Source organism: Ranitomeya imitator, chromosome 2, assembly GCF_032444005.1.
Source record: "Ranitomeya imitator isolate aRanImi1 chromosome 2, aRanImi1.pri, whole genome shotgun sequence".
Taxonomy (NCBI): Eukaryota; Metazoa; Chordata; class Amphibia; order Anura; family Dendrobatidae; genus Ranitomeya; species Ranitomeya imitator.
Window position 1 is genome coordinate 226,927,886 of NC_091283.1, and position 27,619 is coordinate 226,955,504.

The 27,619-nt window shown below is 45.5% G+C and overlaps 1 protein-coding gene across 4 annotated transcripts in view; it reads left to right on the forward strand.

Moving 5' to 3' along the window:
• NHSL2 (NHS like 2) overlaps positions 1-27,619 on the forward strand; it is a 522,837-nt gene that overhangs the window by 466,799 nt on the left and 28,419 nt on the right. For all 4 annotated transcript variants that reach the window (XM_069748659.1, XM_069748661.1, XM_069748658.1 and 1 more), the window contains exon 6: positions 15,795-18,062. In XM_069748659.1, coding sequence (XP_069604760.1) covers positions 15,795-18,062 — 2,268 coding nt within the window. The remainder of the gene's footprint in view (positions 1-15,794; positions 18,063-27,619) is intronic.

Consider the following 27,619-nt stretch of genomic DNA (forward strand, 5'->3'; position numbering starts at 1 on the left):
ACCACCATACAGATCACATAATACCGTCATATAGATCTCACATAATGCCATAATACAGCATGATGCCCGCAGCTCCTGTTATCGCACGCATTGAGTTGTGTGTGCAATGGGGAAAGATATGCAGGGGGGAGAGGAGTGCATAGGAGTGGATTAGATACACGGCTCAGCAGACAGTATCACACAGGAGAGGATTAGATACACGGCTCAGCAGACAGTATCACACAGGATAGGATTAGATACACGGCTCAGCATAATATCACACAGTATAGGATTAGATACACGGCTCAGCAGACAGTATCACACAGGAGAGGATTAGATACACGGCTCAGCAGACAGTATCACACAGGAGAGGATTAGATACACGGCTCAGCAGACAGTATCACACAGGATAGGATTAGATACACGGCTCAGCAGACAGTATCACACAGGATAGGATTAGATACACGGCTCAGCAGACAGTATCACACAGGAGAGGATTAGATACACGGCTCAGCATATCACACATGAGAGGATTAGATACAGGGGCCAGCAGACAGTATTACACAGGAGAGGATTAGATACATGGCTCAGCACAGTATAGTGATAGATGCACGGTCTGATGTCCTGTGAGAAGCTGCAGTGAGGTTGGAGCAGCACAGAGCCTCCCCCATCCCCCTCTGTTACCTCTTTGCAGCTCCTGATAGAGGACATCAGACAGCAGCACTCCTTCACCCTCTCTAGGGATTACAGCCACACACCAGGCAGCAGAGGACAGGGAATGGCCGCTGAGTGTGAGGGGAGACAGATGGAGCTGCCCCTCCAACAGCACAGCTCAGTCACAGTGGAGCTCACAGGTACACTCCACTGTAGGCTGAAGCAAGATGGCGCCGATCTCCTGCCTCTGCTGTGATGTGGAGACAGCCCAGGGGGCGTGGCCCCATCACAGCACAATGATAGCTATGGGGTCGCCTCCCGACCGCAGCCTCCTATGCCCAGGGCTGCCGTATTTGCACAGTGTAAGGCCGGCGTCACACACAGCGTAAAACAATACGGTCCGTATATTACGGCCGTAATACGCTGAAAAGTCCCGAAAATAGTGGTCCGTAGCTCCTCCGTAGGCAGGGTGTGTCAGCGTTTTTTGCGCATGGCATCCTCCGTATGTAATCCGTATGGCATCCGTACTGCGTGGTTTTCTCCCAGGCTTTCTAGGAAAGTTCCCACGATCTATGAACATCCAGCAGAGGGCGCCTCACCGCAAATGAAGCTAAATATAGCTCATTGATCTATATTTAGACTCATTCCCCGAGGTTTGGCAGCGAGAAGTAGCATTGCATTAGCAAAGCTCCTTGCTGCAAAAGGTTTTAACCCCTTCAGAAGGATTTACATCGTTGGACGTTACAGATCTGCGGAGGGTAAGTATATTGTTGGTCTATTATGTTTTTTCTTTCACAGAACGAGGGTCTTCAGTGACTGGATTGGGCGTACAATAAAATACTCCAACAACCATTGTTTTTATTTCATTAAAATAATTTTAAATAATGTGTTTGTGTTTTATTTAACCCTTTACTACAATTGGATTAATAATGGATAGGTGTCATAATTGACGCCTCTCCATTATTAATTAGGCTTAATGTCACCTTACAATAGCAAGGTGACATTAACCCTTCATTACCCCATATCCCACCGCTACACGGGAATGGGAAGAGAGTGGCCAAGTGCCAGAATAGGCGCATCTTCCAGATGTGCCTTTTCTGGGGTGGCTGGGGGCAGATATTTTTAGCCAGGGGGGGGCCAATAACCATGGACCCTCTCCAGGCTATTAATATCTGCCCTCAGTCACTGGCTTTACTACTCTGGCGTAGAAAATTGCGCGGGAGCCCACGCCAATTTTTTCCGCCATTTAACCCTTTATTTTAAGAGCTAGAACGGCCAAATTTTGCAGATACACTCTACTGACATTAGTAGTGTGGAATCTGCAAAAAAAATGGAGAGAAGACATGGTTTACTGTATGTAAACCATGTCTCAAATCATGTCGGGTTTTAGGAAGGAGAAAGAAAAAGCCGGTAATTGAATTACCGGCTTTCAAGCTGTATAGCGCTGGAATAAATATTAATATATATACATATATGTGTCTCACTGACATATATATATATATACAGTGGGGCAAAAAAGTATTTAGTCAGTCAGCAATAGTGCAAGTTCCACCACTTAAAAAGATGAGAGGCGTCTGTAATTTACATCATAGGTAGACTTCAACTATGGGAGACAAACTGAGAAAAAAAAATCCAGAAAATCACATTGTCTGTTTTTTTTAACATTTTATTTGCATATCATGGTGGAAAATAAGTATTTGGTCAGAAACAAAATTTCATCTCAATACTTTGTAATATATCCTTTGTTGGCAATGACAGAGGTCAAACGTTTTCTGTAAGTCTTCACAAGGTTGCCACACACTGTTGTTGGTATGTTGGCCCATTCCTCCATGCAGATCTCCTCTAGAGCAGTGATGTTTTTGGCTTTTCGCTTGGCAACACGGACTTTCAACTCCCTCCAAAGGTTTTCTATAGGTTTGAGATCTGGAGACTGGCTAGGCCACTCCAGGACCTTGAAATGCTTCTTACGAAGTCACTCCTTCGTTGCCCTGGCGGTGTGCTTTGGATCATTGTCATGTTGAAAGACCCAGCCACGTTTCATCTTCAATGCCCTTGCTGATGGAAGGAGGTTTGCACTCAAAATCTCACGATACATGGCCCCATTCATTCTTTCATGTACCCGGATCAGTTGTCCTGGCCCCTTTGCAGAGAAACAGCCCCAAAGCATGATGTTTCCACCACCATGCTTCACAGTAGGTATGGTGTTTGATGGATGCAACTCAGTATTCTTTTTCCTCCAAACACGACAAGTTGTGTTTCTACCAAACAGTTCCAGTTTGGTTTCAACAGACCATAGGACATTCTCCCAAAACTCCTCTGGATCATCCAAATGCTCTCTAGCAAACTTCAGATGGGCCCGGACATGTACTGGCTTAAGCAGTAGGACACGTCTGGCACTGCAGGATCTGAGTCCATGGTGGCGTAGTGTGTTACTTATGGTAGGCCTTGTTACATTGGTCCCAGCTCTCTGCAGTTCATTCACTAGGTCCCCCCGCGTGGTTCTGGGATTTTTGCTCACCGTTCTTGTGATCATTCTGACCCCACGGGGTGGGATTTTGCGTGGAGCCCCAGATCGAGGGAGATTATCAGTGGTCTTGTATGTCTTCCATTTTCTAATTATTGCTCCCACTGTTGATTTCTTCACTCCAAGCTGGTTGGCTATTGCAGATTCAGTCTTCCCAGCCTGGTGCAGGGCTACAATTTTATTTCTGGTGTCCTTTGACAGCTCTTTGGTCTTCACCATAGTGGAGTTTGGAGTCAGACTGTTTGAGGGTGTGCACAGGTGTCTTTTTATACTGATAACAAGTTTAAACAGGTGCCATTACTACAGATAATGAGTGGAGGAAAGAGGAGACTCTTAAAGAAGAAGTTACAGGTCTGTGAGAGCCAGAAATCTTGATTGTTTGTTTCTGACCAAATACTTATTTTCCACCATAATATGCAAATAAAATGTAAAAAAAAAAAAAACAATGTGATTTTCTGGATTTTTTTTTCTCAGTTTGTCTCCCATAGTTGAGGTCTACCTATGATGTAAATTACAGACGCCTCTCATCTTTTTAAGTGGTGGAACTTGCACTATTGCTGACTGACTAAATACTTTTTTGCCCCACTGTATACCTATTCTATGTGTACACATTTATTCTACCTATTCTACTGTAAGCTGTCAGTGTGATTTTACTGTACACCGCACTGAATTGCCGGCTTTTCTCTCTAACAGCGCTGCGTATTTCTCGCAAGTCACACTGCTTGTCCGTGTGTAATCCGTATTTTTCACGCTTCCATAGACTTTCATTGGCGTATTTCTTGCGCAGTACGGTGACAAACGCAGCATGCTGCGATTTTGTACAGCCGTAGAAAGCCGTATAATACTGATCAGTAAAATACGGCAGATAGGAGCAGAGGCATAGAGAATAATTGTGCCGTATTTTTTGCGAGTTTTACGGACGTAGTTTCTGCGCTCTTACGTCCGTAAAACTCGCATGTGTGACGCCGGCCTAAGTGTCGTGCTGGGACTCTTACACTGCTGCAAAGCAAAATGGCGGAGCCCAGTGGCTGCAAAAATAATTAATAATAAAAAATATATTAAAGTTAAAAAAAATAATTTTGTATTAAAAATAATTGTTTATATAAACAATTATTTTTAATACAAAAACAAAATTGCGGCACCTTCCCTTTAATGATGTTATGTGTATGGTATCTTTTCTAGTTACTGTCTCCATTCTGCAATTGATGAAATATTGTGCTTCGTACACCATTAGTCTGGCCAAGTGGCCCACTGCAACATTCCCTCCACAGGCTTTGAATGCATCCAACGTCTTCTTTGTTGACCAACTGCCAGGTCAGCCACCGAGCCTGGGGCACAATCAAACAGATGAAAACATGCTGGTCTGAACAGTAGCATAAAGGCTGAGTCACACATAACGATAACGTTAACGATATCGTTGCAACGTCACGCTTTTGGTGACGTAGCAACGATCCCGCTAACGATCTCGTTATGTGTGACAGCGACCAACGATCAGGCCCCTGCTGGGAGATCGTTGGTCGTTGGGAAATGATTATTATTTTTTATTATTATTATTATACATTTTTATAGCGCCATTTATTCCATGGCGCTTTACATGTGAATACGGGGCAAATATAGACAAATACATTAAACATGAGCAGATAACAAGGCACACGAGTACATAAGGAGGGAGGACCCTGCCCGCGAGGGCTCAGAGTCTGCAGGGGGTGGGTGAGGATACACTAGGAGAGGGAAAAGCTGGCTGTGCGGCTGTTCAGTAGGTTGAGGATCACTGCAGGCTGTAGGCTTGTCGGAAGAGATGAGTCTTCAGGTTCTTTTTGAAGGTTTCTATGGTAGGCGCAAGTCTGATGTGTTGGGGTAGAGAGTTCCAGAGTATGGGGGAAGCACGGGAGAAGTCTTGGATGCGGTTATGGGAAGAAGAGATGAGAGGGGAGTAGAGAAGGAGGTCTTGGGAGGATCGGAGGTCGCGTGTAGGTAGGTACCGGGAGACCATGTCACAGATGTATGGAGGAGACAGGTTGTGGATGGCTTTGTATGTCAGTGTGAGGGTTTTGAACTGGAGTCTCTGGGCGATAGGAAGCCAGTGAAGGGCTTGACACAGGGGAGAGGCTGGGGAATAGCGGGGGGACAGGTGGATTAGTCGGGCAGCAGAGTGTAGGATGGATTGGAGTGGTGCCAGAGTGCTAGAGGGGAGTCCAGAGAGTAGGAGGTTGCAGTAGTCGAGGCGGGAGATGATAAGGGCATGCACTAGCGTTTTTGCAGTGTTGCGGTCAAGGAAAGCACGGATCCGGGAAATATTTTTGAGTTTGAGACGACAGGAGGAGGCAAGGGCTTGGATATGTGGCTTGAAAGAGAGGGCAGAGTCGAGGATCACCCCGAGACACCGGGCGTGTGGGACTGGGGATAGTGAGCAGCCATTGACATTGATGGATAGATGTGGTGGAGGGGTAGAGTGAGATGGGGGAAAGATGATGAATTCTGTTTTGTCCATGTTCAGTTGTAGAAAGCGAGCAGAAAAGAAGGCTGAAATGGCAGACAGACAGTGCGGGATTTTGGTAAGCAAGGAGGAGAGGTCCGGTCCGGAGAGGTAGATCTGCGTGTCGTCAGCGTAGAGATGGTACTGCATACCGTGGGATTCTATGAGCTGTCCCAGGCCGAAAGTGTAGATGGAGAAGAGTAGGGGTCCTAGAACAGAGCCTTGAGGAACACCGACTGACAAGGGGCGAAGTGAGGAGGTGGTGTGGGGGAGGGAGACACTGAATGTTCGGTCTGTCAGATATGACGAGATCCAGGAAAGGGCCAAGTCTGTGATGCCAAGGGATGAGAGGATTTGTTGCAAAAGGGAGTGGTCAACAGTGTCAAAGGCAGAAGACAAGTCCAGGAGAAGGAGGACAGAGTAGTGTCGCTTGCTCCTGGCAGTTAGTAGGTCATTGGTGACTTTAGTTAGGGCAGTTTCAGTTGAGTGATGGGAACGGAAGCCTGATTGTAACCGATCAAAGAGGGAGCAGGAGGAGAAGTGGGAGGACAGTTCAAGATGGACGTGTTGCTCCAGCAATTTGGAGGCATAAGGGAGAAGAGATATTGGGCGATAGCTAGACACAGAGGATGGGTCGAGGGAGGGCTTTTTGAGGATGGGTGTGATCTTGGCATGCTTGAAGGATGAGGGAAAGACACCTGTTGTGAGTGAGAGGTTGAAGAGGTGCGTTAGGGTTGGGATGAAGACCGTGTAAAGGTTAGGGATGAGGTGGGATGGGAGCGGGTCAAGCGTGCAAGTGGTGAGGTGTGATCTTGACTGGAGGGTGGAGAGCTGATCTTCTGTCATGGTGGAGAAGCTGGTTTTGGAGGAGCAGGGTTGAGCAGCTAAGAGGGGCAGTGGGCGCTGTGGGCCAAAGCTTTCTCTGATTGTATCGATCTTCTGTTTAAAGAAAGAGGCGAAGTCATCAGCAGAAATGAGGGGGGAGGGAGGAGGTGCGGGGGGACGGAGTAGAGAATTGAAAGTGTTGAAAAGCTGTTTAGGGTTGTGGGACAGGGAGGATATGAGGGATGAGAAGTAAGTTTGTTTTGCGGCAGTGAGCGCAGACTTGAAGCTGGCGAGGGACTGCTTGTATGCAGTGAAGTGGTCGGCAGAGTGGGATCGCTTCCATCTCCGCTCGGCAATCCTGGAAGCCCGTCTCAATTCTTTGGTCAGGCTGGTCAGCCAGGGCTGCCTGTTAATTGTACGAGTTTTACTATGCATGAGTGGGGCGGCCGAATCGAGTGTTGTTGTTATTGTGGTGTTATAATCAGGACATGATCAGGACCTTTTTTTGGTTGCTGATCACCCGCTGTCATCGCTGGATCTGTGTGTGTGACACCGATCTAGCGATGTGTTCACCTGTAACCAGGGTAAACATTGGGTTACTAAGCGCAGGGCCGCGCTTAGTAACCCGATATTTACCCTGGTTACTATTGTAAAAGTAAAAAAAAAAAAACAGTACATACTTACATTCCAGTGTCTGTCACGTCCCCCGGCGTCAGCTTCCCTGCACTGACTGTCAGCGCCGGCCGTAAAGCAGAGCACAACGGTGACGTCACCGCTGTTACTGCCGGCGCTGACACAGTCAGCCGAAAGCAGTTTCCTGTGGACGCCGGGGGACGTGACAGACATCGGAATGTGAGTATGTAGTGTTTTTTTTTTAAATTTTACAATGGTAACCAGAGTAAATATCGGGTTACTAAGCGCGGCCCTGCACTTAGTATCCCAATGTTTACCCTGGTTACCCGGGGACTTCGGCATCGTTGAAGACAGTTTCAATGATGCCGAAGTTGTTCCCCTGATCGTTGGTCGCTGGAGAGAGCTGTCTGTGTGACAGCTCCCCAGCGACCACACAACGACTTACCAACGATCACGGCCAGGTCGTATCGCTGGTCGTGATCGTTGGTAAGCTGCTCAGTGTGAAGGCACCTTAAGTCTGTGTCTACTATCTGCGGACCACACACAGAAGTAACATCCACTTGTCTGGACCTGACATAAGGGCTCTTTCAGATGTCCATGATTATCATATTGTAATGATACTTATTTTATTGCCACTGGGAGATACTTGCATCTTTACTTGGACATTGTATTCAGAGCATGCACGAGGCACTTTATCATCAAGGCCATCACTATCTTCATGAGCTAAGTGACCTAACGCTTTTATATATTCTCTGCTTTATGGACTTGCACAGAACGTGAGGAGCCTATTTTGAGGAGAAACACCCTACTTTTTTATTATCACTTTGGATATGGTTATATTTGGGGGAGGGGGAGGGATTTTTGTATTTTTGTATATTTTTAATTGATACCAATATATAGTCATTTTATCACTTAGCAGTTGTGACAGAAACAGTGTTCTCCCTACTGCAGATCTAGCAGAGCTCAGAATGCTGAGCTTTGTTTAACCCCGCCCACACCACTGATTGGCAGCCTTCTGTGTATAACCCTGCCCACACCACTGATTGGCAGCCTTCTGTGTATAACCCCCCCCACACCACTGATTGGCAGCCTTCTGTGTATAACCCTGTCCACACCACTGATTGGCAGCTTTCTGTGTATAACCCCGCCCACACCACTGATTGGCAGCTTTCTGTGTATAACCCCGCCCACACCACTGATTGGCAGCCTTCTGTGTATAACCCCACCCACACCACTGATTGGCAGCCTTCTGTGTATAACCCTGCCCACACCACTGATTGGCAGCTTTCTGTGTATAACCCCGCCCACACCACTGATTGGCAGCTTTCTGTGTATAACCCCGCCCACACCACTGATTGGCAGCTTCCTGTGTATAACCCTGCCCACACCACTGATTGGCTGCTTTCTGTGTATATCCTTGCCCACACCACTGATTGACAGCTTTCTGTGTATAACCCCACCCACATGACTGGCAGCTTTCTGTGTATAACCCCGCCCACACCACTGATTGGCAGCTATCTGTGTATAACCCTGTTCACACCACTGATTGGCTGCTTCCTGTGTATAATCCTGCCCACACCACTGATTGGCAGCTTTCTGTGTATAACCACGCCCACAGCACTGATTGGCAGCTTTCTGTGTATTACCCTGCCCACACCACTGATTGGCAGCTATCTATGTATAACCCTGTTCACACCACTGATTGGCAGCTTCCTGTATATTACCCCGCCCACACCACTGATTGGCAGCTTTCTGTGTATAACCCCGCCCACAGCACTGATTGGCAGCTTTCTGTGTATTACCCCGCCCACACCACTGATTGGCAGCTATCTGTGTATAACCCTGTTCACACCACTGATTGGCAGCTTCCTGTGTATAATCCTGCCCACACCACTGATTGGCAGCTTTCTGTGTATAACCCCGCCCAGACCACTGATTGGCAGCTTTCTGTGTATTACCCAGCCCACACCACTGATTGGCAGCTTCCTGTGTATTACCCCGCCCACACCACTGATTGGCAGCTTCTTGTGTATAATCCTGCCCACACCACTGATTGGCAGCTTTCTGTGTATAACCCCGCCCACACCACTGATTGGCTGCTTTCTGTGTATAATCCTGCCCACACTACTGATTGGCAGCTTCCTGTGTATAACCCCGCCCACACCACTGATTGGCTGCTTTCTGTGTATAACCCTGTTCACGCCACTGATTGGCAGCTTTCTGTGTATTACCCCGCCCACACCACTGATTGGCAGCTATCTGTGTATAACCCTGTTCACACCACTGATTGGCAGCTTCCTGTGTATAATCCTGCCCACACCACTGATTGGCAGCTTCCTGTGTATAACCCCCGCCCACACCACTGATTGGAAGCGTTCTGTGTATTACCCCACCCACACCACTGATTGGCTGCTTTCTGTGTATAATCCTGCCCACACTACTGATTGGCAGCTTCCTGTGTATAACCCCGCCCACACCACTGATTGGCTGCTTTCTGTGTATAACCCTGTTCACGCCACTGATTGGCAGCTTTCTGTGTATTACCCCGCCCACACCACTGATTGGCAGCTATCTGTGTATAACCCTGTTCACACCACTGATTGGCAGCTTCCTGTGTATAATCCTGCCCACACCACTGATTGGCAGCTTCCTGTGTATAACCCCCGCCCACACCACTGATTGGCAACTTTCTATGTATAACCCCACCCACACCACCACTCATTGGCTGCTTTCTGCTCACACTGTGCACTTACAGAAAGCTGATAATCAATGGAGGTTGCGGGATGCCATTGAAGAAGTAGACCAGGAGGCACACGACACCTAGTTCTGTAATGATAATCTACTGCTAATAAAACACTGATTTTAATGAAACTGCAAAATAAAACCTAGTAACTTGCTGAAAAGGGGAATGGACAGCACCTCCAAAACTCATACATTGATCTAATGCCGCTAGGCAAAAATATATATAACTGAACTTGAGGTTCTTAGTTTAACATTCTGATCAGAGTGTATGAAGCCCACTGCCACGTCATGGCAAACCTCGTAGTGGGTCCTACCGCCCTAACGGAGCGGAGCCGTGTGCCAACCACCGCCACAGCGGCAATACATCGGCAGTGCAGACAGCCCAGTGTCTCCAGACCGTGCCGCACCTCCAGCACAAAACCACAGCAACAATGGCTGCCGCACAGCACCACCACAGCGGTTCATGCTCTTTTTTGGTGTAAAATCTAGTAACTGACACATTGCTGGAATTAGCTCTCTGCCCCCATATCATGTTACTCTGAGATTACAAAAGCGCCTGCATATGAGCGAGTCATTCTATGTGTCCATTGGCCACCCCAGTGGGCGATCACGGGTGCTTGCTATCAAGGAGCTCAGTTGAACCCCAGCCAGTAGTATCATAGTACATAGTAAATAGATCAGAATATCACAAGTTCCAGTTCCCTATGGGAACTTCAAAAGAAAGTTTTTTTTAAGAAATATGAAAAAAATAACAAAAACATTTGAATAATCTCCATTTTACCCCATTAAAATAAAGATAAATAAAACTATAGAGAAATTACACATACTGTATGTGGCATTGCCACATCCATAAATGTCCGATCCATGAAAATATTAAATTAATTAACCCGATTGATGAACACTGTAAGCAGAAAAAAAATTCATAACTCCCAAATTGTGTTATTTTGGTCGCTGGGACACTACAAAAAATACAGAAAGAATCATAGCTGTCACAAAAAGATATCAATAAAAACATGTAAATGAAGGCCTCACACAGCTGCATTGATAAGTACATGAAAATGAGGCAACAGTCTAAAAAAAATTTTTTGAAAATTTTGAATTGTTTTTGACAACTAAAATAATTTAAAAACTGGACAAGTTTGGCATCCAGTAGTTATATTGATGAGGAGAATCGTGATCAGGTCTTTTAATCATTCATTGTACAACGTAAAAACAATTCTCAAAAGACAATGTCAAAATTGCAGGAGCAATTTTCGGAATTTTGACAAGACTCAGTTTCTAGAACATTTTTAAACCCATATTATGAAAGTTAAGTTAAAGAGGTTGTCCACTACTTTTACATTGATCGGCTGGGGTTCAACACCCGGCACTGCTATCGGTGTCGGTGCCAGCCGGAAGTACTCACTTGCCAAGCTGCTTCTTCTTGTAATCCCCAGACCTTGGTACTGCACATCCGTTCCTATTCAACTCAATAGGAGGCAGATGTGTAGTATGTGGCGCCACTGCAAATAGACGGAAAGCTTGGCAAGTGAGTACTTCCTCCCGGCGGCTGCCACCACCGAAGCTGACAGCAGCTGATCAGCCAGATGTTGGACCCCAGCCGATCAGATATTGATGACCTAGCCTAAAGATAGTGTGTGTTTTGGATCATGGTCATTTTGGAAAAGTGCACATCTACCGAGATCACGGAGTCATGGTGTTATCTTCTCTTTCAATATATAGCAGTACCACTGTACATTCATACCGTCACTGACATGTAGTTCTCCAATACCAGCAGCTCATGCAGCACTACATAAGGACACTCTCACCACCATGTTTCACTGTAGGCCCCATGCATTTGCCACTGTTCTGCTCACCTTTCTGATGCCATACACTTTCGAAGCCATAACTTCCAAAAACATTTATCTTGGTCACATCACGAGTATAAAGTCCAAGTAGTCTTCATATTTTTTCAGCCTGGGCCATGGCAAATTGTAGGCAGCTTTTTTCGGCATGGGCTTTAGGAGAGGCTTCCTTTGTGGACAACACCCATGCTGCCATTTTTTTTGCAGTGTACGCCATACTCTGTCATGGGAAACACTCACCCTGATTTTGCTTTCTACTTCTTTTTCTAACTTCAGTTAACTTGTCATTTTACTTCAACCCTTCTCGTCAGAAGATGCTCATGTTTCGGTGTTAATGTCCATGGTCACCTGTATGTCTCTGTGATGGCTACAGCTCCATCTTTATTAGATTTTTGTATCACTTTTGCTCCAGTATCTGAATAATCAGTAAAGCTTTGCTGATTGTCTTGTAGCCTTCACCTTTCTTGTGTAAAGGAATGATTTTCTTTCTCAGGTCTTAACCCCTTAATGACAGACAATACGTCTTTTAACTGACCGAGATATAAGAGAATAGCCTCCCCATACAGGTGGCAATCCAGCAGCTGTCGGCTGTACGCTATAGCTGACAACTTGCTGTATCACCAACGATCAGTGTTTGCACCATCCATATCTATTTAACCCCTTGGATGCTGCTGTCAATAGTGACTACATCATGTAAATGGTTAACAGTGTGGCTTCTCCCTCTTTATCCAAATTGGTGCCCTCAGATCATGATTGTGTGGTCCTGATGTTTGCGATGGCAATTCACGACCAAATAGCGGCCTTAGAGTCTGACGGCTGTTGTAACCTGTTCAGAAGTTAGCAATATTTAGGTGCTAAAAATACACATTTTCATCTCTGTTATGCCACTTTGCATTAATTCTTGTAAAGCACCTGAGGAGTTAATAAACTACCTGAAAGCAGTTTTCAATATGTCAGGGGGTGCTGTTTTTAAAATGGTATCACTTTTGGGGGTTTCCCAATATTTGAGACCCCTAAAGTCACTTCAAACACGGATTAAGTCCCTAAAAAAATAAATTTTGCAAATTTCCTTGAAAAAATGAAAAATTGCATTTTTAATCGTCCTAAAATGCTAACAACATAAAATAACATTTTACAAATGTGCTGATGTAAAGCCGACATGTGGGAAATGTTATTTATTAATGGTTTGCTGTGGTATGACAATCTGGATTAAAGGGATAATCATTCAAATTTTGAAAATTGCGAATTTTTTAACATTTTTCTAAAATTTTTGATTTTTTTAAATAAATAAACACAAAACATATTGACCTAAACTTACCATTATCATAAAGTATAATGTGTCACGAAAAAACAGTCTCAAAATCACTGGGATTTGTTGAAGCATTGCAGAGTTATTGCCACATAAAATGACACTGGTCAGTTTTTAAAAAAATTTGGCTCCGTCACTAAGGGGTTAAATTAATTTGTTAGCAAAATGTTTGGAGTGAACAAAATAAGGCATATTGTTTGCAATGAATCACCCACATTTATGGGAGTATTTTATAGTGTGTTGATTCTGAAAGGAAACTAAAGGTTTTCTGACAAATCTGTTGGGGTGTACTCATTTATGCTGTGCACTGTGTGTGGTAAAATTATCAGTCTTTCAGAACTACAACTTGTTCTGCAAAAATAAAGCCCTCATATAACAGTGTGGACGAAAAAATGAAAATGTTATTGCTCATGGAGGAAAAAGCAAAATTGGAAATTGGCCATGTTGGGTCAGATTGCAAATATTCTCGTATCAGAAAAAAACTGAAAAACCTGATGAAATTCTGATGTAAAACTTGATGATATGACCAAACTGATGAAATCTGGTCCAAAGCACTGAGGAACGTCAATGTGGAGGCTTGTATAACAAGGAGCAGAGCGTCAACAAGCGTGATAACTGCGATAAAACCTTCATGGCAATAGGTGGAGAAGCGTTCACTTTGCTGAGTTTGGGTAAGGCCAGTCTCACACGTCCAGATAATTCCGGTACCGGAAAAATCGGTACCGGAATTATCCGTGTCCGTGTGTCCGTGAGCTCACATAGGCCATCCGTGTGGCACACGTGCGGCACATGTGTGCCGCCCGTGTGCGAACTGGGTACCACACGGAGCGTGCAGGAGACAGCGCTAGAGATAAGCGCTGTCCCCTGCATCTGGTGCTGAAGCCGCCATTCATATCTTCTCTCCAGCAGCGTTCGCTGGCTAGAAGATATGAAAAATCCTCTTTTTTTTTCTCGTGTTTAAAATAAAGATCCCTGTCCCCACCCCCCTCCCACCACCTGTGCGCCCCCCCCCCCCCCCCCGCTGTTAATAAAATACTCACCCGGCTCCCTCGCAGCGTCCTGTCCTCGCCGCACCTTCTCCTGTATGAGCGGTCACGTGGTGCCGCCCATTACAGTTATGAATATGCGGCTCCACCCCTATGGGAGGTGGTGCCGCATATTCATGACTGTAATCGGCGGCCCCACGTGACCGCTCATACAGGAGAAGCTGGCGCTGAGAGGACGCTGCGAGGGAGCCGGATGAGTATTTTATTAACAGCGGGGGGGCGCACAGGGGATGGGAGGGGGCTGGGGACAGGGATCTTTATTTTAAACATGAGAAAAAAAGAAAAAAAAGGATTTTTCATATCTTCTAGCCAGCGAACGCTGCTGGAGAGAAGATATGAATGGCGGCTTCAGCACCACGTGGGGGGACAGCGCTTACTGTAGCGCTGTCTCCTGCACGGCACACGGACTGCACACGGACAGTGTCCGTGTGCGGTACGTGTTTTACACGGACCCATTGACTTTAATGGGTCCGTGTAATCCATGCGCTCCCACGAACACTGACATGTCTCCATGTTTTGCACACGGACACACGGTCCGTGAAAACATGGTGACATGTGCAAAGACACATTGATTTCAATGTGTCTACGTGAGTCAGTGTCTCTGGTACGTGAGGAAACTGTCACCTCATGTACCGGAGCCACTGACTTGTGAAACCGGCCTAAGTCACAGCTTGAAACATTGTGGGTGTGATGGCATGTAAGCTCACGCTCCGGGTACATGATCAGACGCTATCAAAAATGCATTAAAATGTTCTATCAAATCTGTCCCATGAAAAAAAGAAAGTGTAAAAATGCAATAATCGTTAAGGCAGAAAAAAACACAGCAGACAGAATGCAAGGTCTTCAGTAACATTGCCTCAGGGTATGTGTCCACGTTCAGTATTACATCCGGATTAGCTGCGGACTGAACGCCGCAGCGTTCAACCTGCAGCATCCAGATGTCACACCATAGTGGAGGGGATATTATGAAATCCCGTCTCCACTATGCGTGTGAACATGCATCCGGTGGCCCTGCGTCTTTTTAGACCTCAGCATGTCTGTTTACCTATGAACAGTGCCCTATGTATAGGGTGCGGAGATTCCGGATGTGTGCAATGAACACATCCGGAATAACCGCGTGTACAGAAGGGGGCGGCGTTTTGGGCAGAGCGGGTTTTCTGCTCCGTCCAAAGTGCCGTCATTACGGACCGTGGACACATACCCTAACGCTCCATTCACACGTCCAAGTTGTTCAATTGTTTCTTTTTTTGCAGACAGAACTTGTACCCATATTAATCTATTAATCTATGGTCCGTTTCACATTTCAACCTTTTTTATGTAAAGCAATGATTCACAAAAAGAAAATGGTGACATGTCCGAGTCTGGTTAGGTCCGTAGCCCACCTTTCCCACTCAAGGTAACGGTTCCGCAGAGAAAGGACCAGTAGATGGATGCTATCCCTATTGCATGTGTGCTGTCTGTCTTTGTACTGATTGATAGAAGGAGAAGCCTGGGAATTTCAGGGAGGTTTTGACTCAGATGAGAAGAACCCGGGTGACAATTGGATCCAGTTCACTGATGACACTCGAGTCTTTTTGCATGCCATTCTGGTATGGGAATTTCGACTTCAGCCTAGGTTCACACATTGCAGCCGTTGTATGTGAATTTATCCCTGTAATTAGGTCAGTTGATTAATAATTAGTTTGTAAAAGATAACTACACATCTAAAATCATGTTTTACTTTTCAGCCATTATAAATCCTTTATTATTTTCCATTCTATAGGAAATATCAATGGAGTGACAAGCAGTGACCAACCTCCAGCTCCACCAGATTCTCCACCTACAAAATCGGAGTCCTCCCATGGGAGACACCCAGGAGGAAGAGCAGCAACACCTCATCCTCAGCAATTGCCATTAAGAAAGACTTTTAGTGATCTTGGCCACATATTACAATCACCAAGCAGTATGGATAGTACAAGTACAGTATATTCTGATGCTCCATGTAATGGATCCAAGGACTCTGGAAACTATCAGGGAAATTTATTCAACTATATGACACCATCTAGTCCAGTAAAAATTCAACAAGCCCATTCCACGGAGCTGGCAAAAAGTTCCAGCACAACCATGGCATCCTGTGGAGTTAGTAAAAGTGGCTCTTTTAAAATAAGGAAAGACACCGTGAGGACCAATTTAGTAAGCTCTAGCTCAACGGGAACATTTCCATCACTGTCTGTGGAACAAAAAAAGACAGAGAAATCAAAATCTGTTTTTTATCCTAGCCATACAGCAGTAAGTAACATGACTAACTCTTCAACTTTACCAACATCTTCAAACGAGTGCACATTCAGAGAAAGGTCACTGTCAATGCCCACGGACTCTGGTTCAATGTCTTCAGTAGATATTACTTACACAGAAAACAGGAGAGGGAGTGGCGACTATGCCCTTAACTATCCCAGTGGAAGCTCTGAGGAAAGCACCAGTACAGAAAATGTTTCTGCTGTAGCTGAAGAAAACCCAGAGCGTAGAAGGTCCAGAAGTATCTCACTGAGAAAGCCAAAGAAAAAACCTTCTCCTCCTGCACGTAGTGTTTCATTGATAAAAGATATGTCTGGTCAAAAATTACAGCCTATTACTACCATGCCAAAGGACCAACGACCTAAAAGCCTTTGCATTGCATATGATAGTCAAGGAAATAGCTATGTCCAAACATCAATACAAGGTAACGCCACTATGCCCACTTCAAGAAGCATGCATCTTAATCAGAACTGGAATTTCAACGACTGTAGGTCCAACGACTTGCATAGGACATTATCTGGCTCTAGTACCACAACGGGTACCACAGTGATAGAATGTAAAAGGGTACAAGGGAGTTCAGAGTCACTTTCATCTCTATATAATTCAAGGGCCACAACTCCTTCCCAGGTTTCCACAGAGACGGATTCCAAGATGTCATCACCTGGGAAGCCTCCAGGCTTGATGTCCCCATCTAGTGGTTACTCAAGCCAGTCAGAGACTCCAACTGCAATACCAACATCATTAATTTTAGGGCACTCTCCTTATCAAACCAACAAGGTAAGGCCCATGGTACCTGAAAGAAAATCATCTCTTCCTGCCGTTTCTCCAATAGATAGAAGTCCAAATTTTCGACAGTCTTTTGATTTGCCTCTAACCCCACCGACACATTTAGATTTGACTGGAGGAAGAAAGTCTTCAAAGAATAAGGGGAGGACTAGCAGAAACCAATCTGAGTCAACCTTTAGCTCGAAAACTCAAAGTCAGAAAACAAGTCCAGTGCAACCCATAATGCCAATGGTAACGCAGTCTGATCTACGTTCAATTCGACTCAGATCAGTCAGCAAATCAGAATCAGAAGACATGTTGGATATTGTAGATCACATTGATGAATTGACAGATGAGGCTTTTCCCTTGCCAGAAAAAAAGGCAAAGCCACCAGTTGCCGAAAAACCTCCAATGTCAAGAAGACCTAATAGCCTTTCCTACCGATCTACTGCTGTGACTCCAGAATCACCTGTGATGTCTCCATCTTCACCTGGAAAATATCTTAGAGATCAAGCATCTCCTCAAGATGCTTACATGGTGATTGGAACAATGCGTCCTAAAAAGAATTATGATAATGAAACTCGTGTGGAAACGCCACCTTCTTTAGACCCGTCCCCACCTCCAGAAAGTTACTTTCAAAGAGCAGAAATCAGAAGTTTCTCACAGAACAGTGCAGATGAAGATGAATTCATCAAGGGGAAACTATTTTCAGAAAGAATATCTCTTCATAGCTTGACATATATGGATAAAAAAAGAGTAAAGATCCCACCACCTATTCCAAAAAAACCTTGTGGGATACATTTGCCTGTTGCTAGTCCACCACCTCCAAGTCAAATAACATCATCTTCTTCTGAACCAAGATTATCTCCTGTTGTCACTATGGGATTCGGCTCCAGCTCATTTCCTGATATTATCGAGTTCCAGAAATATTCTAATGAGGGAGTCTTTCATGCTTCTCAGCCAGATTTGGTATCGGGTGACACTTTCACAGGTAAGCAAACTTGCCAATGAAAGATTGAAATATGATGCAAGTAAATCTGCCATAGTTGTAGGGTGGGAGAAGGTGAAGAATTGGTCAGGGCAGACTTCATGAATACAGCTCTGGAAGATTGGTAAATTAAATTGGCTGTATTTTTGCTGGCTAATATTTATACTTTTTATAATATGAGGTTAAGAGGAAGGAGAGTTATGGCCGCACTGAGACTTCATAAAGGAACATTTCCATGCTACAGTATGTCCACCCTTGATGTCTTCCTCACCTTTCATCAGTTTCGGATCCAGTGCTATCTGTCTATAGCTTTCTGAGAGGTTACTACTGTGAAGTGATCACAACAAAACAGGAAATGGCCAGAGGGAAAACTGCACGATTTATGGACTATTTTTAACATAGATTGTTGTGACATTAAAAAGAAAAGCTAAAAGTTGATCTAAGAAATAGATACACTTAGATGCTAGAGCAACGCACATCCAGTTGCTCATCTCTAAGCCCGGTCATCTCTGGCAGCCGGTCTTGAGTTCTGTACACTGCATCTGACCTGACAACCTGGGTGCATCTTGTGCTTACATGGCCCCACACCATCAGAAAATGAGCCTTCCTCCACTTTATTACAGTATGTTGGAAAACATCTCCTTCCTCCACTCACTATTTGTGACTTTAAAGTGAGTCTGTCAGTAGGATCATCCTCCTGAGCCATTTATATGGGCATGCAGGTCATAGGAAGCTGAAGAACATGACACCTTGATATCTGTGGTCTGATGTCTTATTCCAGAGAAAGCCACATTTGTCTGATATGTAAATGAGCTGTTCAGATCTATAGACCGGACAGAGATCTCACTGAGGATCCGCCTCCAGAGATTATTGTAAATGACAGGGGGAGGTACCAGTGTGAGACATGTAGATCAGGAGAGCTGACTGACAGTCATTACACTGATAACGTCACCTGTCATTTATAATAATCTCTGGAGGCGGATTCTCAGTGAGATCTATGTTCAGCCCAGAGATCTAAACAGCTCATTTAAATATCAGAAAAATGTGGATTTCTCTGGAATAAGATATCCGATCACAAATATCAATGTGTCATTTATTCAGCCTCCTATGACCTACATGCTCATATGGACAGTTTAGAAAGGTTAATCTGACTGACAGATTCCCTTTAAGTTTTAATTCCCTGCTTTTATATAAGAGCAGATAAATTATCAATTCGAGGATTATATGCCTTATGACCTCAAGAGGCCTAGTAAACAGTGGAACTGAAGAGATGCCATAGAGGACCAGAATGGAAGTCCGATCATGACAGCTGGAAATCAGTTAGTCATCTCTATAATTATATTAAAATTAGTTCATATAAATTCTATAATGCTGTATATAAGCCCCCGATCCGACCTGCAAGTGAAGAAAAATTAGTTTTATTATACTCATCCTGGAGGGGTCGTCCGGTCCGATGGGTGTCGCAGGTCCCAGTCCAGCGCCTCCCATTTTTGTACGATGCTGCCCTCCTGCTTCTTCATCGTTCCCCGGCATCACGCTCCGGCGCAGGTATACTTATCTGCTCTGTTGAGGGCAGAGCCAAGTAGTGCAGTGTGCAGGCACCAGGAAAGGTCAGAGAGGCCCAGCACCTGTGCACTGCAGTACTTGGCTCTGCCCTCAACATAGGGCGGTGGCGCAAGAAGATGGGAGGTGTCGGACTCAGACTTGCGACACCCATCGAACCAGACCACCCCTCTCGGGTGAGTATAATAAAACTTACTTTTCTTAACCTGCAGGTCGGATCGGGGGCTTATCTACAGATAAGCCCTGAAAGGTGGTGGCCACATCTTAAAGCAGCCAAAACAGGTGACAGGTTCCCTTTAACTTCTTATATGTATTATTGAAGGTCCAACTATTTGTTTAGGCTATTATAATAGCGTAGCTAATTTTTCCTGTCCAGTTTTAGGCTTCTATCAGATGTCAGTTTCTCTGGGACGTGTGGTTACAGCTTTCACACATAGTGGAGAAACTTACACACGTGAACCAATTCAAGTGAATGGATCTGTGCACATCAGTATGTTTTCACGGACCGTGTGTCTGTGGGCAAAACACGCTGACATGTCTGTTTTTTAACAGGAGCATGGGTTGCAAAATGTCATGCACACTAATGTCATACAGATGACATTCGTGTGTCATCAGTGTGACATGTACAGCGCCTGGGAATCAGCGGTAGGATACATGCACACGTTGCGGATTTTGCTGCGGATCCGCAGCGGATTGGCCGCTGCGGATTCACATTCGTTTTCCATGAGTTTACAGTACCATGTAAACCTATGGAAAACAAATTCCACAGTGACATGCTGCGGAAATAACCGCGTGGAAACGCTGCATTGTTTATTCCGCAGCATGTCAATTCTTTGTGCGGATTCCACAGCGGTTTACACCTGCTCCTCAATAGGAATCCGCAGGTGGAATCCTCACAAAAACCGTGAAAATTCCCCCAGTAAATCCGCAGCAAATCCACAGTGCGGATTTCCTGCGGATTTCCCTAAATCAGTGCGGAAAAATCCGCACAATTTTCCCCAACGTGTGCACATACCCGTACTGTTCATTCTGCTCCCGGCACTAGATGCTGAAGACTGTTCACATCACTGTCTCCTGCTCATGCTTCAATCAGCGCTTGCAGGGGCGAATGTTGAGAGTTCTATTCAACTCTTAACAGTGAGAGCAGAAGCCGGCTGATGGGAGTATTCATCAGCCGCCACCTGCTCTATAAATTAAAAAAGGCGTGGATTCCCCTGTATTTTTGATAACCAGCCAGGCAAAACTTACAGCTGCAGGCTGCAACCCTCAGCTGCCAGCTTCAGCAAGGCTGATTATCAAGAATAGAGGGGTCCTCACATAGTATTTTTTAATTATTTAATTAAATAATTTAAAAAAAAGTGGTGTCCTCTTCATTTTTGACAATGAGCCTTGCTAAAGCAGACAGGTTGGGGCTGGTATTCTACGGCTGGTAAGGGGCCATAAATATTGCAGCCACCCTGCTGTAAAGGCGCGTCTATTAGATGTCCAAATTCTGGCTCTTTGCTCAACTCTTCCCACTTGCCGTGTGGCGGGGGCAAGTGGGGTTCATATTTGTCAGCTTTATGTCCCCTTTGTATTGTCAGGTAACATGAAGCCCACGGCTTAGTATAGGAGAGTAATCTGAATCCATTACTAATCTTATAGTTATATGGTAAATAAACACACAGCAAGAATAAAGTCCTTTATCTAATACTAGAGGGTTGCCCGATTCTAACGCATTGGGTATTCTAGAATATGTATGTCCACGTAGTATATTGCCCAGCCACGTAGTATATTGCCCAGCCATGTAGTATATTGCCCAGCCACATAGTATACAGCACAGACACGTAGTATATTGCCCAGCCACGTAGTATATTGCCCAGCCACGTAGTATATTGCCCAGCTATGTAGTATATTGCCCAGCCACGTAGTATGCAGGACAGCCACGTAGTATATTGCCCAGCTACGTAGTATATTGCCCAGCTACGTAGTATATTGCCCAGCCGCGTAGTATATTGCCCAGCCACATAGTATATTGCCCAGCTACGTAGTATATTGCCCAGCCACGTAGTATATTGCCCAGCCGCGTAGTATATTGCCCAGCCATGTAGTATATTGCCCAGCCCACGTAGTATATTGCCCAGCCACGTAGTATATTGCTCAGCCACGTAGTATATTGCTCAGCCACATAGTATATTGCACAGCTACGTAGTATATTGCCCAGTGACGTAGTAGATTGCTCAGCCACATAGTATATTGCCCAGTCACGTAGTATATTGCCCAGTGACGTAGTATATTGCCCAGCGACGTAGTATATTGCCCAGCCACATAGTATATTGCCCAGTTACGTAGTATATTGCCCAATCACGTAGTATATTGTCCAGTGACGTAGTATACAGCACAGAGCCACGTACCATATTGCACAGGCCATGTAGTATATTGCCCAGCCACATATGACACAGGTTAAAAAAATAAAAAATAAACACATACTCACCTTCCACAGGTGCGTTGTAGCACTGTCGCCTCTGTGGGGTGCAGGCGGCATCTTCCGGTCCGAGGGTGTGCTGGCGTCGCGGTCACATGACCGTGACGTCACGGCAGGTCCTTGTCGTGCAGGACCTGCCGTGACGTCACGGTCACATGACCGTGACGTCACGGCAGGTCCTTTTCGCGCAGGCGCACAGGACTTGTGATGATGTAACGGTCACATGACTGTGACGTCATGGCAGGTCCTTCTGCCAGACCATCCGTGCGACCGGAGCGTGTCGGTTGCAACGCGAGGAGCGGGAAAGGCGGCGTAGGTGAGTATATAATCTTTTTTTTTTTTATTAACATTCAATGTTTTTACTATTGACGCTGCATAGGCTGCGTCAATAGTAAAAAAACGTGGTCACACAGGGTTAATAGCAGCGGTAACGGACTGCATTACACCGCGGTCCGTTACCGCTTCCATTAACCCTGTGTGAGGGCAGACTGGAGGGGAGTATGCGGGCGCTGGGCAGTGAGTGCGGGGAGTAAGGAGCGGCCATTTTCTTCCGGACTGTGCGCGTCGCTGATTGGTCGTGTCAGCCATGACAGGCAGCTGCCGAGACCAATCAGCGAACTAATAACCGTTACAGAAGGACAGTCAGACAGACGGAAGTACCCCTTAGACAATTATATATATAGATATAAAGCTGAATGTGTGTGTGTGTCCGGGATTGGCATCTGCACCGTCGCAGCTACAGCCACAAAATTTTGCACAGTCACATGTCTGGACCCCAAGAGCGTCATAGGCTATGTTATGAGGCGAAATTTTAAGCCCACGCGTTCCAATTCACCAAAAATTTTTGCCCCTATCTACATAATGGGGAAAATGTGAAAGGAAAAGTGTTGGAGGCAAATTGCCAGCTGCCAGGTGTGAACAAGGGGGACTTAAAGAGTGAGAGCGATGGTGCCAAAGAGTATATACCGTACAGTTGCTAAGGTGGGGCCCCAACATATATATACCGTATACAGGAGAGATGACATACAGGTATATACTATATATAGGAGGAGATGACACACTGGTATATACTATATACAGGGGAGATGACATACAGGTACATACTATATACAGGTGAGATGACACACAGGTATATACTATATACGGGAGAGATGACATACAGGTATATACAATATACAGGGGAGATGACACACAGATATATACTATATACATGAGGAGATGACACAGGTATATACTATATACAGGAGGAGATGACACACAGGTATATACTATATTATAACAACTCCAGAGCACATATTTAGACAAAAAACAAAAGGGCAGTTTTACACTAAATAGTAGAAAAAAGCCCCAAAGCCTACACAAGAGGCAACCCACTCCATATTAACAGTATAAACAGTAGAACTAGGAGTATGATGGGTGTATAAATTTATTACAAATACAGAGGATAAATATACATACAATAAAGCACGTATAGAGTAATAGTATGAAAACAAGATACACAATACAAAGTGCAAGGAAGGATGGTAAAACGGGAAACCAGTATCCACCCAGTGTGCGGGAGCACAAGCAATCCCAAACAGTCTGAAACAACAGACTGAAAATACACCACATTGCAGGAAGCCACCTTAGTAATAAGTATAATGAAGTGACAAACCGTCACTAGTAGTAGGACAATGGGGCTTGCCGCAAACAAGATGGGCTGCACCGCACACCGGACTGGAACCGGGATGAGAAGACCCCCGATGTACGTTTCGCTTAATCCATATTACCGCTTTATCAAGGGGATACATGGGAGATGACACACGTATATACTATATACAGGAGATGATGACACACAGATATATACTATATACAGGAGCAGATGACACACAGGTATATACTATATACAGGAGGAGATGACACACAGGTATATACTATATACAGGAGGAGATGACACACAGGTATATACTATATACAGGAGCAGATGACACACAGGTATATACTATATACAGGAGGAGATGACTTACAGGCATATACTATATACATGAGGAGATGACACACATATATACTATATACAGGAGGAGATGACATACAGGCATATACTATATACAGGAGATGACATACAGGTATATATTATATATAGGAGGAGATGACATACAGGTATATAGTATATACAGAAGAGATGACATACAGGTATATACTATATACAGGAGGAGATGACACATTGGTATATACAATATACAGGAGGAGATGACATGCAGCAGGTATAATATTATTTACAGGGGAGATGACATACAGGTATATACTATATACAGGAGATGACATACAGGTGTATACTATATATAAGGGAGATGACAAACATGTATATACTGAGGGGAAAATGAGAGGTGTGAGGTGAAAATGAGGGGTGTGAGGTGAAAATGAAAAGGTGTGAGTGCAAAATGAGAGGAGTGAGGGAAAATAGTGGAGTGATCGGAAAATGACAGATGTGAGGTCGAAATGACAAGTGTTAGGGGGAAAATGATAGGAGTGAGGGGGAAAATGAGAGGTGTAAGGGAGAAAATGAGAGATGTGAGGGGGAAAATGAGAAGTGAGGTGCTATAACTAACCACAGATATTTACTATACCCAGGCAACGCCAGGCTCTTCAGCTAGTTTAAAATAAAACAAAACACACTTTTTCTTTTTCATTTAAAATTAACAAACACAGTGAGGCCGGGGTCACACTATAGGAATACGGACGTACTGTATGAGAGGCGCAAAAACAACGCATTGCACACGGACCAATGTTTCTCTATGGGGCAGCTCCTATCTGCCATATATTTCTCGGCCGTATTTTACGAGCTGAGAAAATCGCAGCATGCTGCGTTTGTCAGCGTATTGCGTAAAAAACCCGCCAATGAAAGCCTGTGGGGGTGATACGGATTACACATGGACCATGCTTGTGAATTGCGAGAAATACGCAGCGGTGTTTTATAGAAAAGCCAGTAATTCAGTGCGGTGTACAGTAAAATCACACTTAGACAGGTTAGAATAGAATAGCTAAAATAAATGTCTACGCATAGAATAGGTATATATATATATATATATTGTAGCATGGCTAAAGGGTGTGTAGTCGATGGGAGGTATGTGCCACATAAGTGCCTTGTTACTGTATGGTAGCCCAGGGGTATTTCTGTCTTGCACATAACCATGTAAATATATGTGTTTCAGGACCTGTGGTAATGTCAGACCACATGGCTAATCATGTGATGGGTTACTGGGTGGGGTTAGCTCTATTTAAGACTGGCTAATGCTTTACACAGCAGATATGTGTGGAGGTGAAACCCTCCTGGGTGTGTTACGGCTTCAGGACTGAGCCGGAGGAACTGGACACTTGTTTTTCTTTGCCTGAACCAAAGGCTATTTTGTTTTCTGTTGTTTTGCCACATGGTTTATGAAGCAATAAACCCAGTGAACTTTAAAGGAACACGTCTCCTGAGTGTCAGCCGTCGCAGCTGAGTGAGTGGAACCCCTACAATTGGTGGTAGACATGCGAGCAGCGTTCCCAGCGGAGACGTGAGTTTATTTTTGAATGTCCTGGGTCAAGGCTGTTGCAAGCCAGCAAGCATTGCCGGAGAAAATGGAGGACTTGCTGAAACACTTGGTCCAGCAGGAGCAAAGGCAGCAAGAGACCAACAGGCTGTTGATGCAGCAGATACAACAGAGCCAGCAGGAGCAACGGCAGCAGATGCAGCAAAACCAGCAGGAGCAACGGCAGCAGATGCAGCAGAGCCAGCAGGAGCATCAGCAGCAGATGCAGCTTCTGGCAACCGCCATCCAGGGCAAGGCGAGCGCCCCAACCCCAGGTTTGGCTGATGACACCCACGTCCGGAAGACGGTAAGACGCGCATTGCAGAAAATGACTCCCGGGGATGATGTTGAGGCCTTCCTGACGGTGTTTGAGAGGGTCGCTGAGAAGGAAAAACTTCTGCCAGAGCAGTGGGTAGAGGTACTTGCGCCATACCTGACAGGAGAACCCCAGAAGGCGTACTATGATTTGACCTTGCAGGATGCCAAAGAGTATCACAAATTGAAAGCCGTGATTCTCGCACGTTTGGGGGTGACACTGACTGTCAGGGCACAGCGAGTTCACTCCTGGGGCTATCACCGGGACAAACGACCTCGTTCCCAAATGTTTGATCTCTTGCACCTGGTCCAGAAATGGCTGCAGCCAGAATCCTCTGCGCCTGCACAGATGGTAGAACGGGTGATGATGGATCGCTTTGTCCATTCCCTCCCGAGGCCTATACAGTCTTGGGTTGCCCAGGGTGATCCCCAGAATGCCGATGAGCTGATCGGACTGGTTGAGAGATACCAAGGGTTGGAAGGCTCCTTCGGGAGGCAGCCCATGCCGTACTGGGGGTCCCAGAAGGCAGCTGAGTCCCAAAAAGGGGTGGTGCGTCCAAGGTCACAAAGGGCGGGGGAGGTGGTGCCCAAGGTCCCCACGGGTGATATTATTTGTTGGAGGTGCCACAAGCCAGGACATATAGCTGCCCGTTGTTCCCAAACCACTGAGCAGATGGACTGCAGCATGGGACGCCGTTGTTCATACTATGCGTATCCAGCCTGTAGTGTGAACTCTCCATCTAACGAGGGACCTCAAGCGTGTCCTGTAAAGGTGAACGGTCGAGCAGTAACGGCACTGTTAGACTCGGGGAGCCTAGTGACCCTGGTGAGGGCCACTTTTCCTCTCCACCTGCTCCCAGGAAAGAAGGTCGGAGTGCGGTGCATACATGGTGATGCAAAGGACTACCCTATGGCCAGGGTGGACATTGAAACGGCATGTGGCACTGAGTCCCACATAGTCGGCGTAGTTCAGGACTTGTTGCACCCTATAATTATTGGCCGGGATTTCTGTTTGTTTTGGGATTTGTGGGGAAAAGGTTCTGAGCTCCCTGGCAGGGAACCAGTGAACCCTGGAAGGGTATCGCCACACCCAGAGGCAGACAGCTTTCCTTTTTGTGTTCTGGTTGGGGATGAGGAGGAAGTATCCCCTACATCTGACATTTTGGAGTTAGAAGTTACCGGTGAAAATTTTGGGACTGCCCAACATAGGGACCCCACTCTGAGGGAAGCCTTTAATAATGTCACAGTTATTGACGGGGTGGTACAGGAGCCGGGTGCAGACACAAGATTTCCCCATTTTCTGTTGAGGGGGGAATTGTTGTACCGGGTCACGAAAATAAGGGAGGAGTTGGTAGAGCAGTTGATAGTGCCGGGTCCGTATAGACGGAAAGTGTTGGACATGGCCCATTCACTCATCTTGGGTGGACACCTGGGGGTGGAAAAAACGCAGGAACGGGTTGTGCAGAGGTTCTATTGGCCTGGGTGTCACCGGGAAATAGTGAACTATTGCAGGTCCTGCCCTACATGTCAGCTAACTGCTCCCACTCCTCATTTCCGGAACCCCCTTGTGCCACTGCCCATTATTGAGGTACCGTTCGAGAGAATTGCCATGGACTTGGTCGGTCCCTTAGTTAAATCAGCTCGGGGCCATCAGTATATATTAGTCA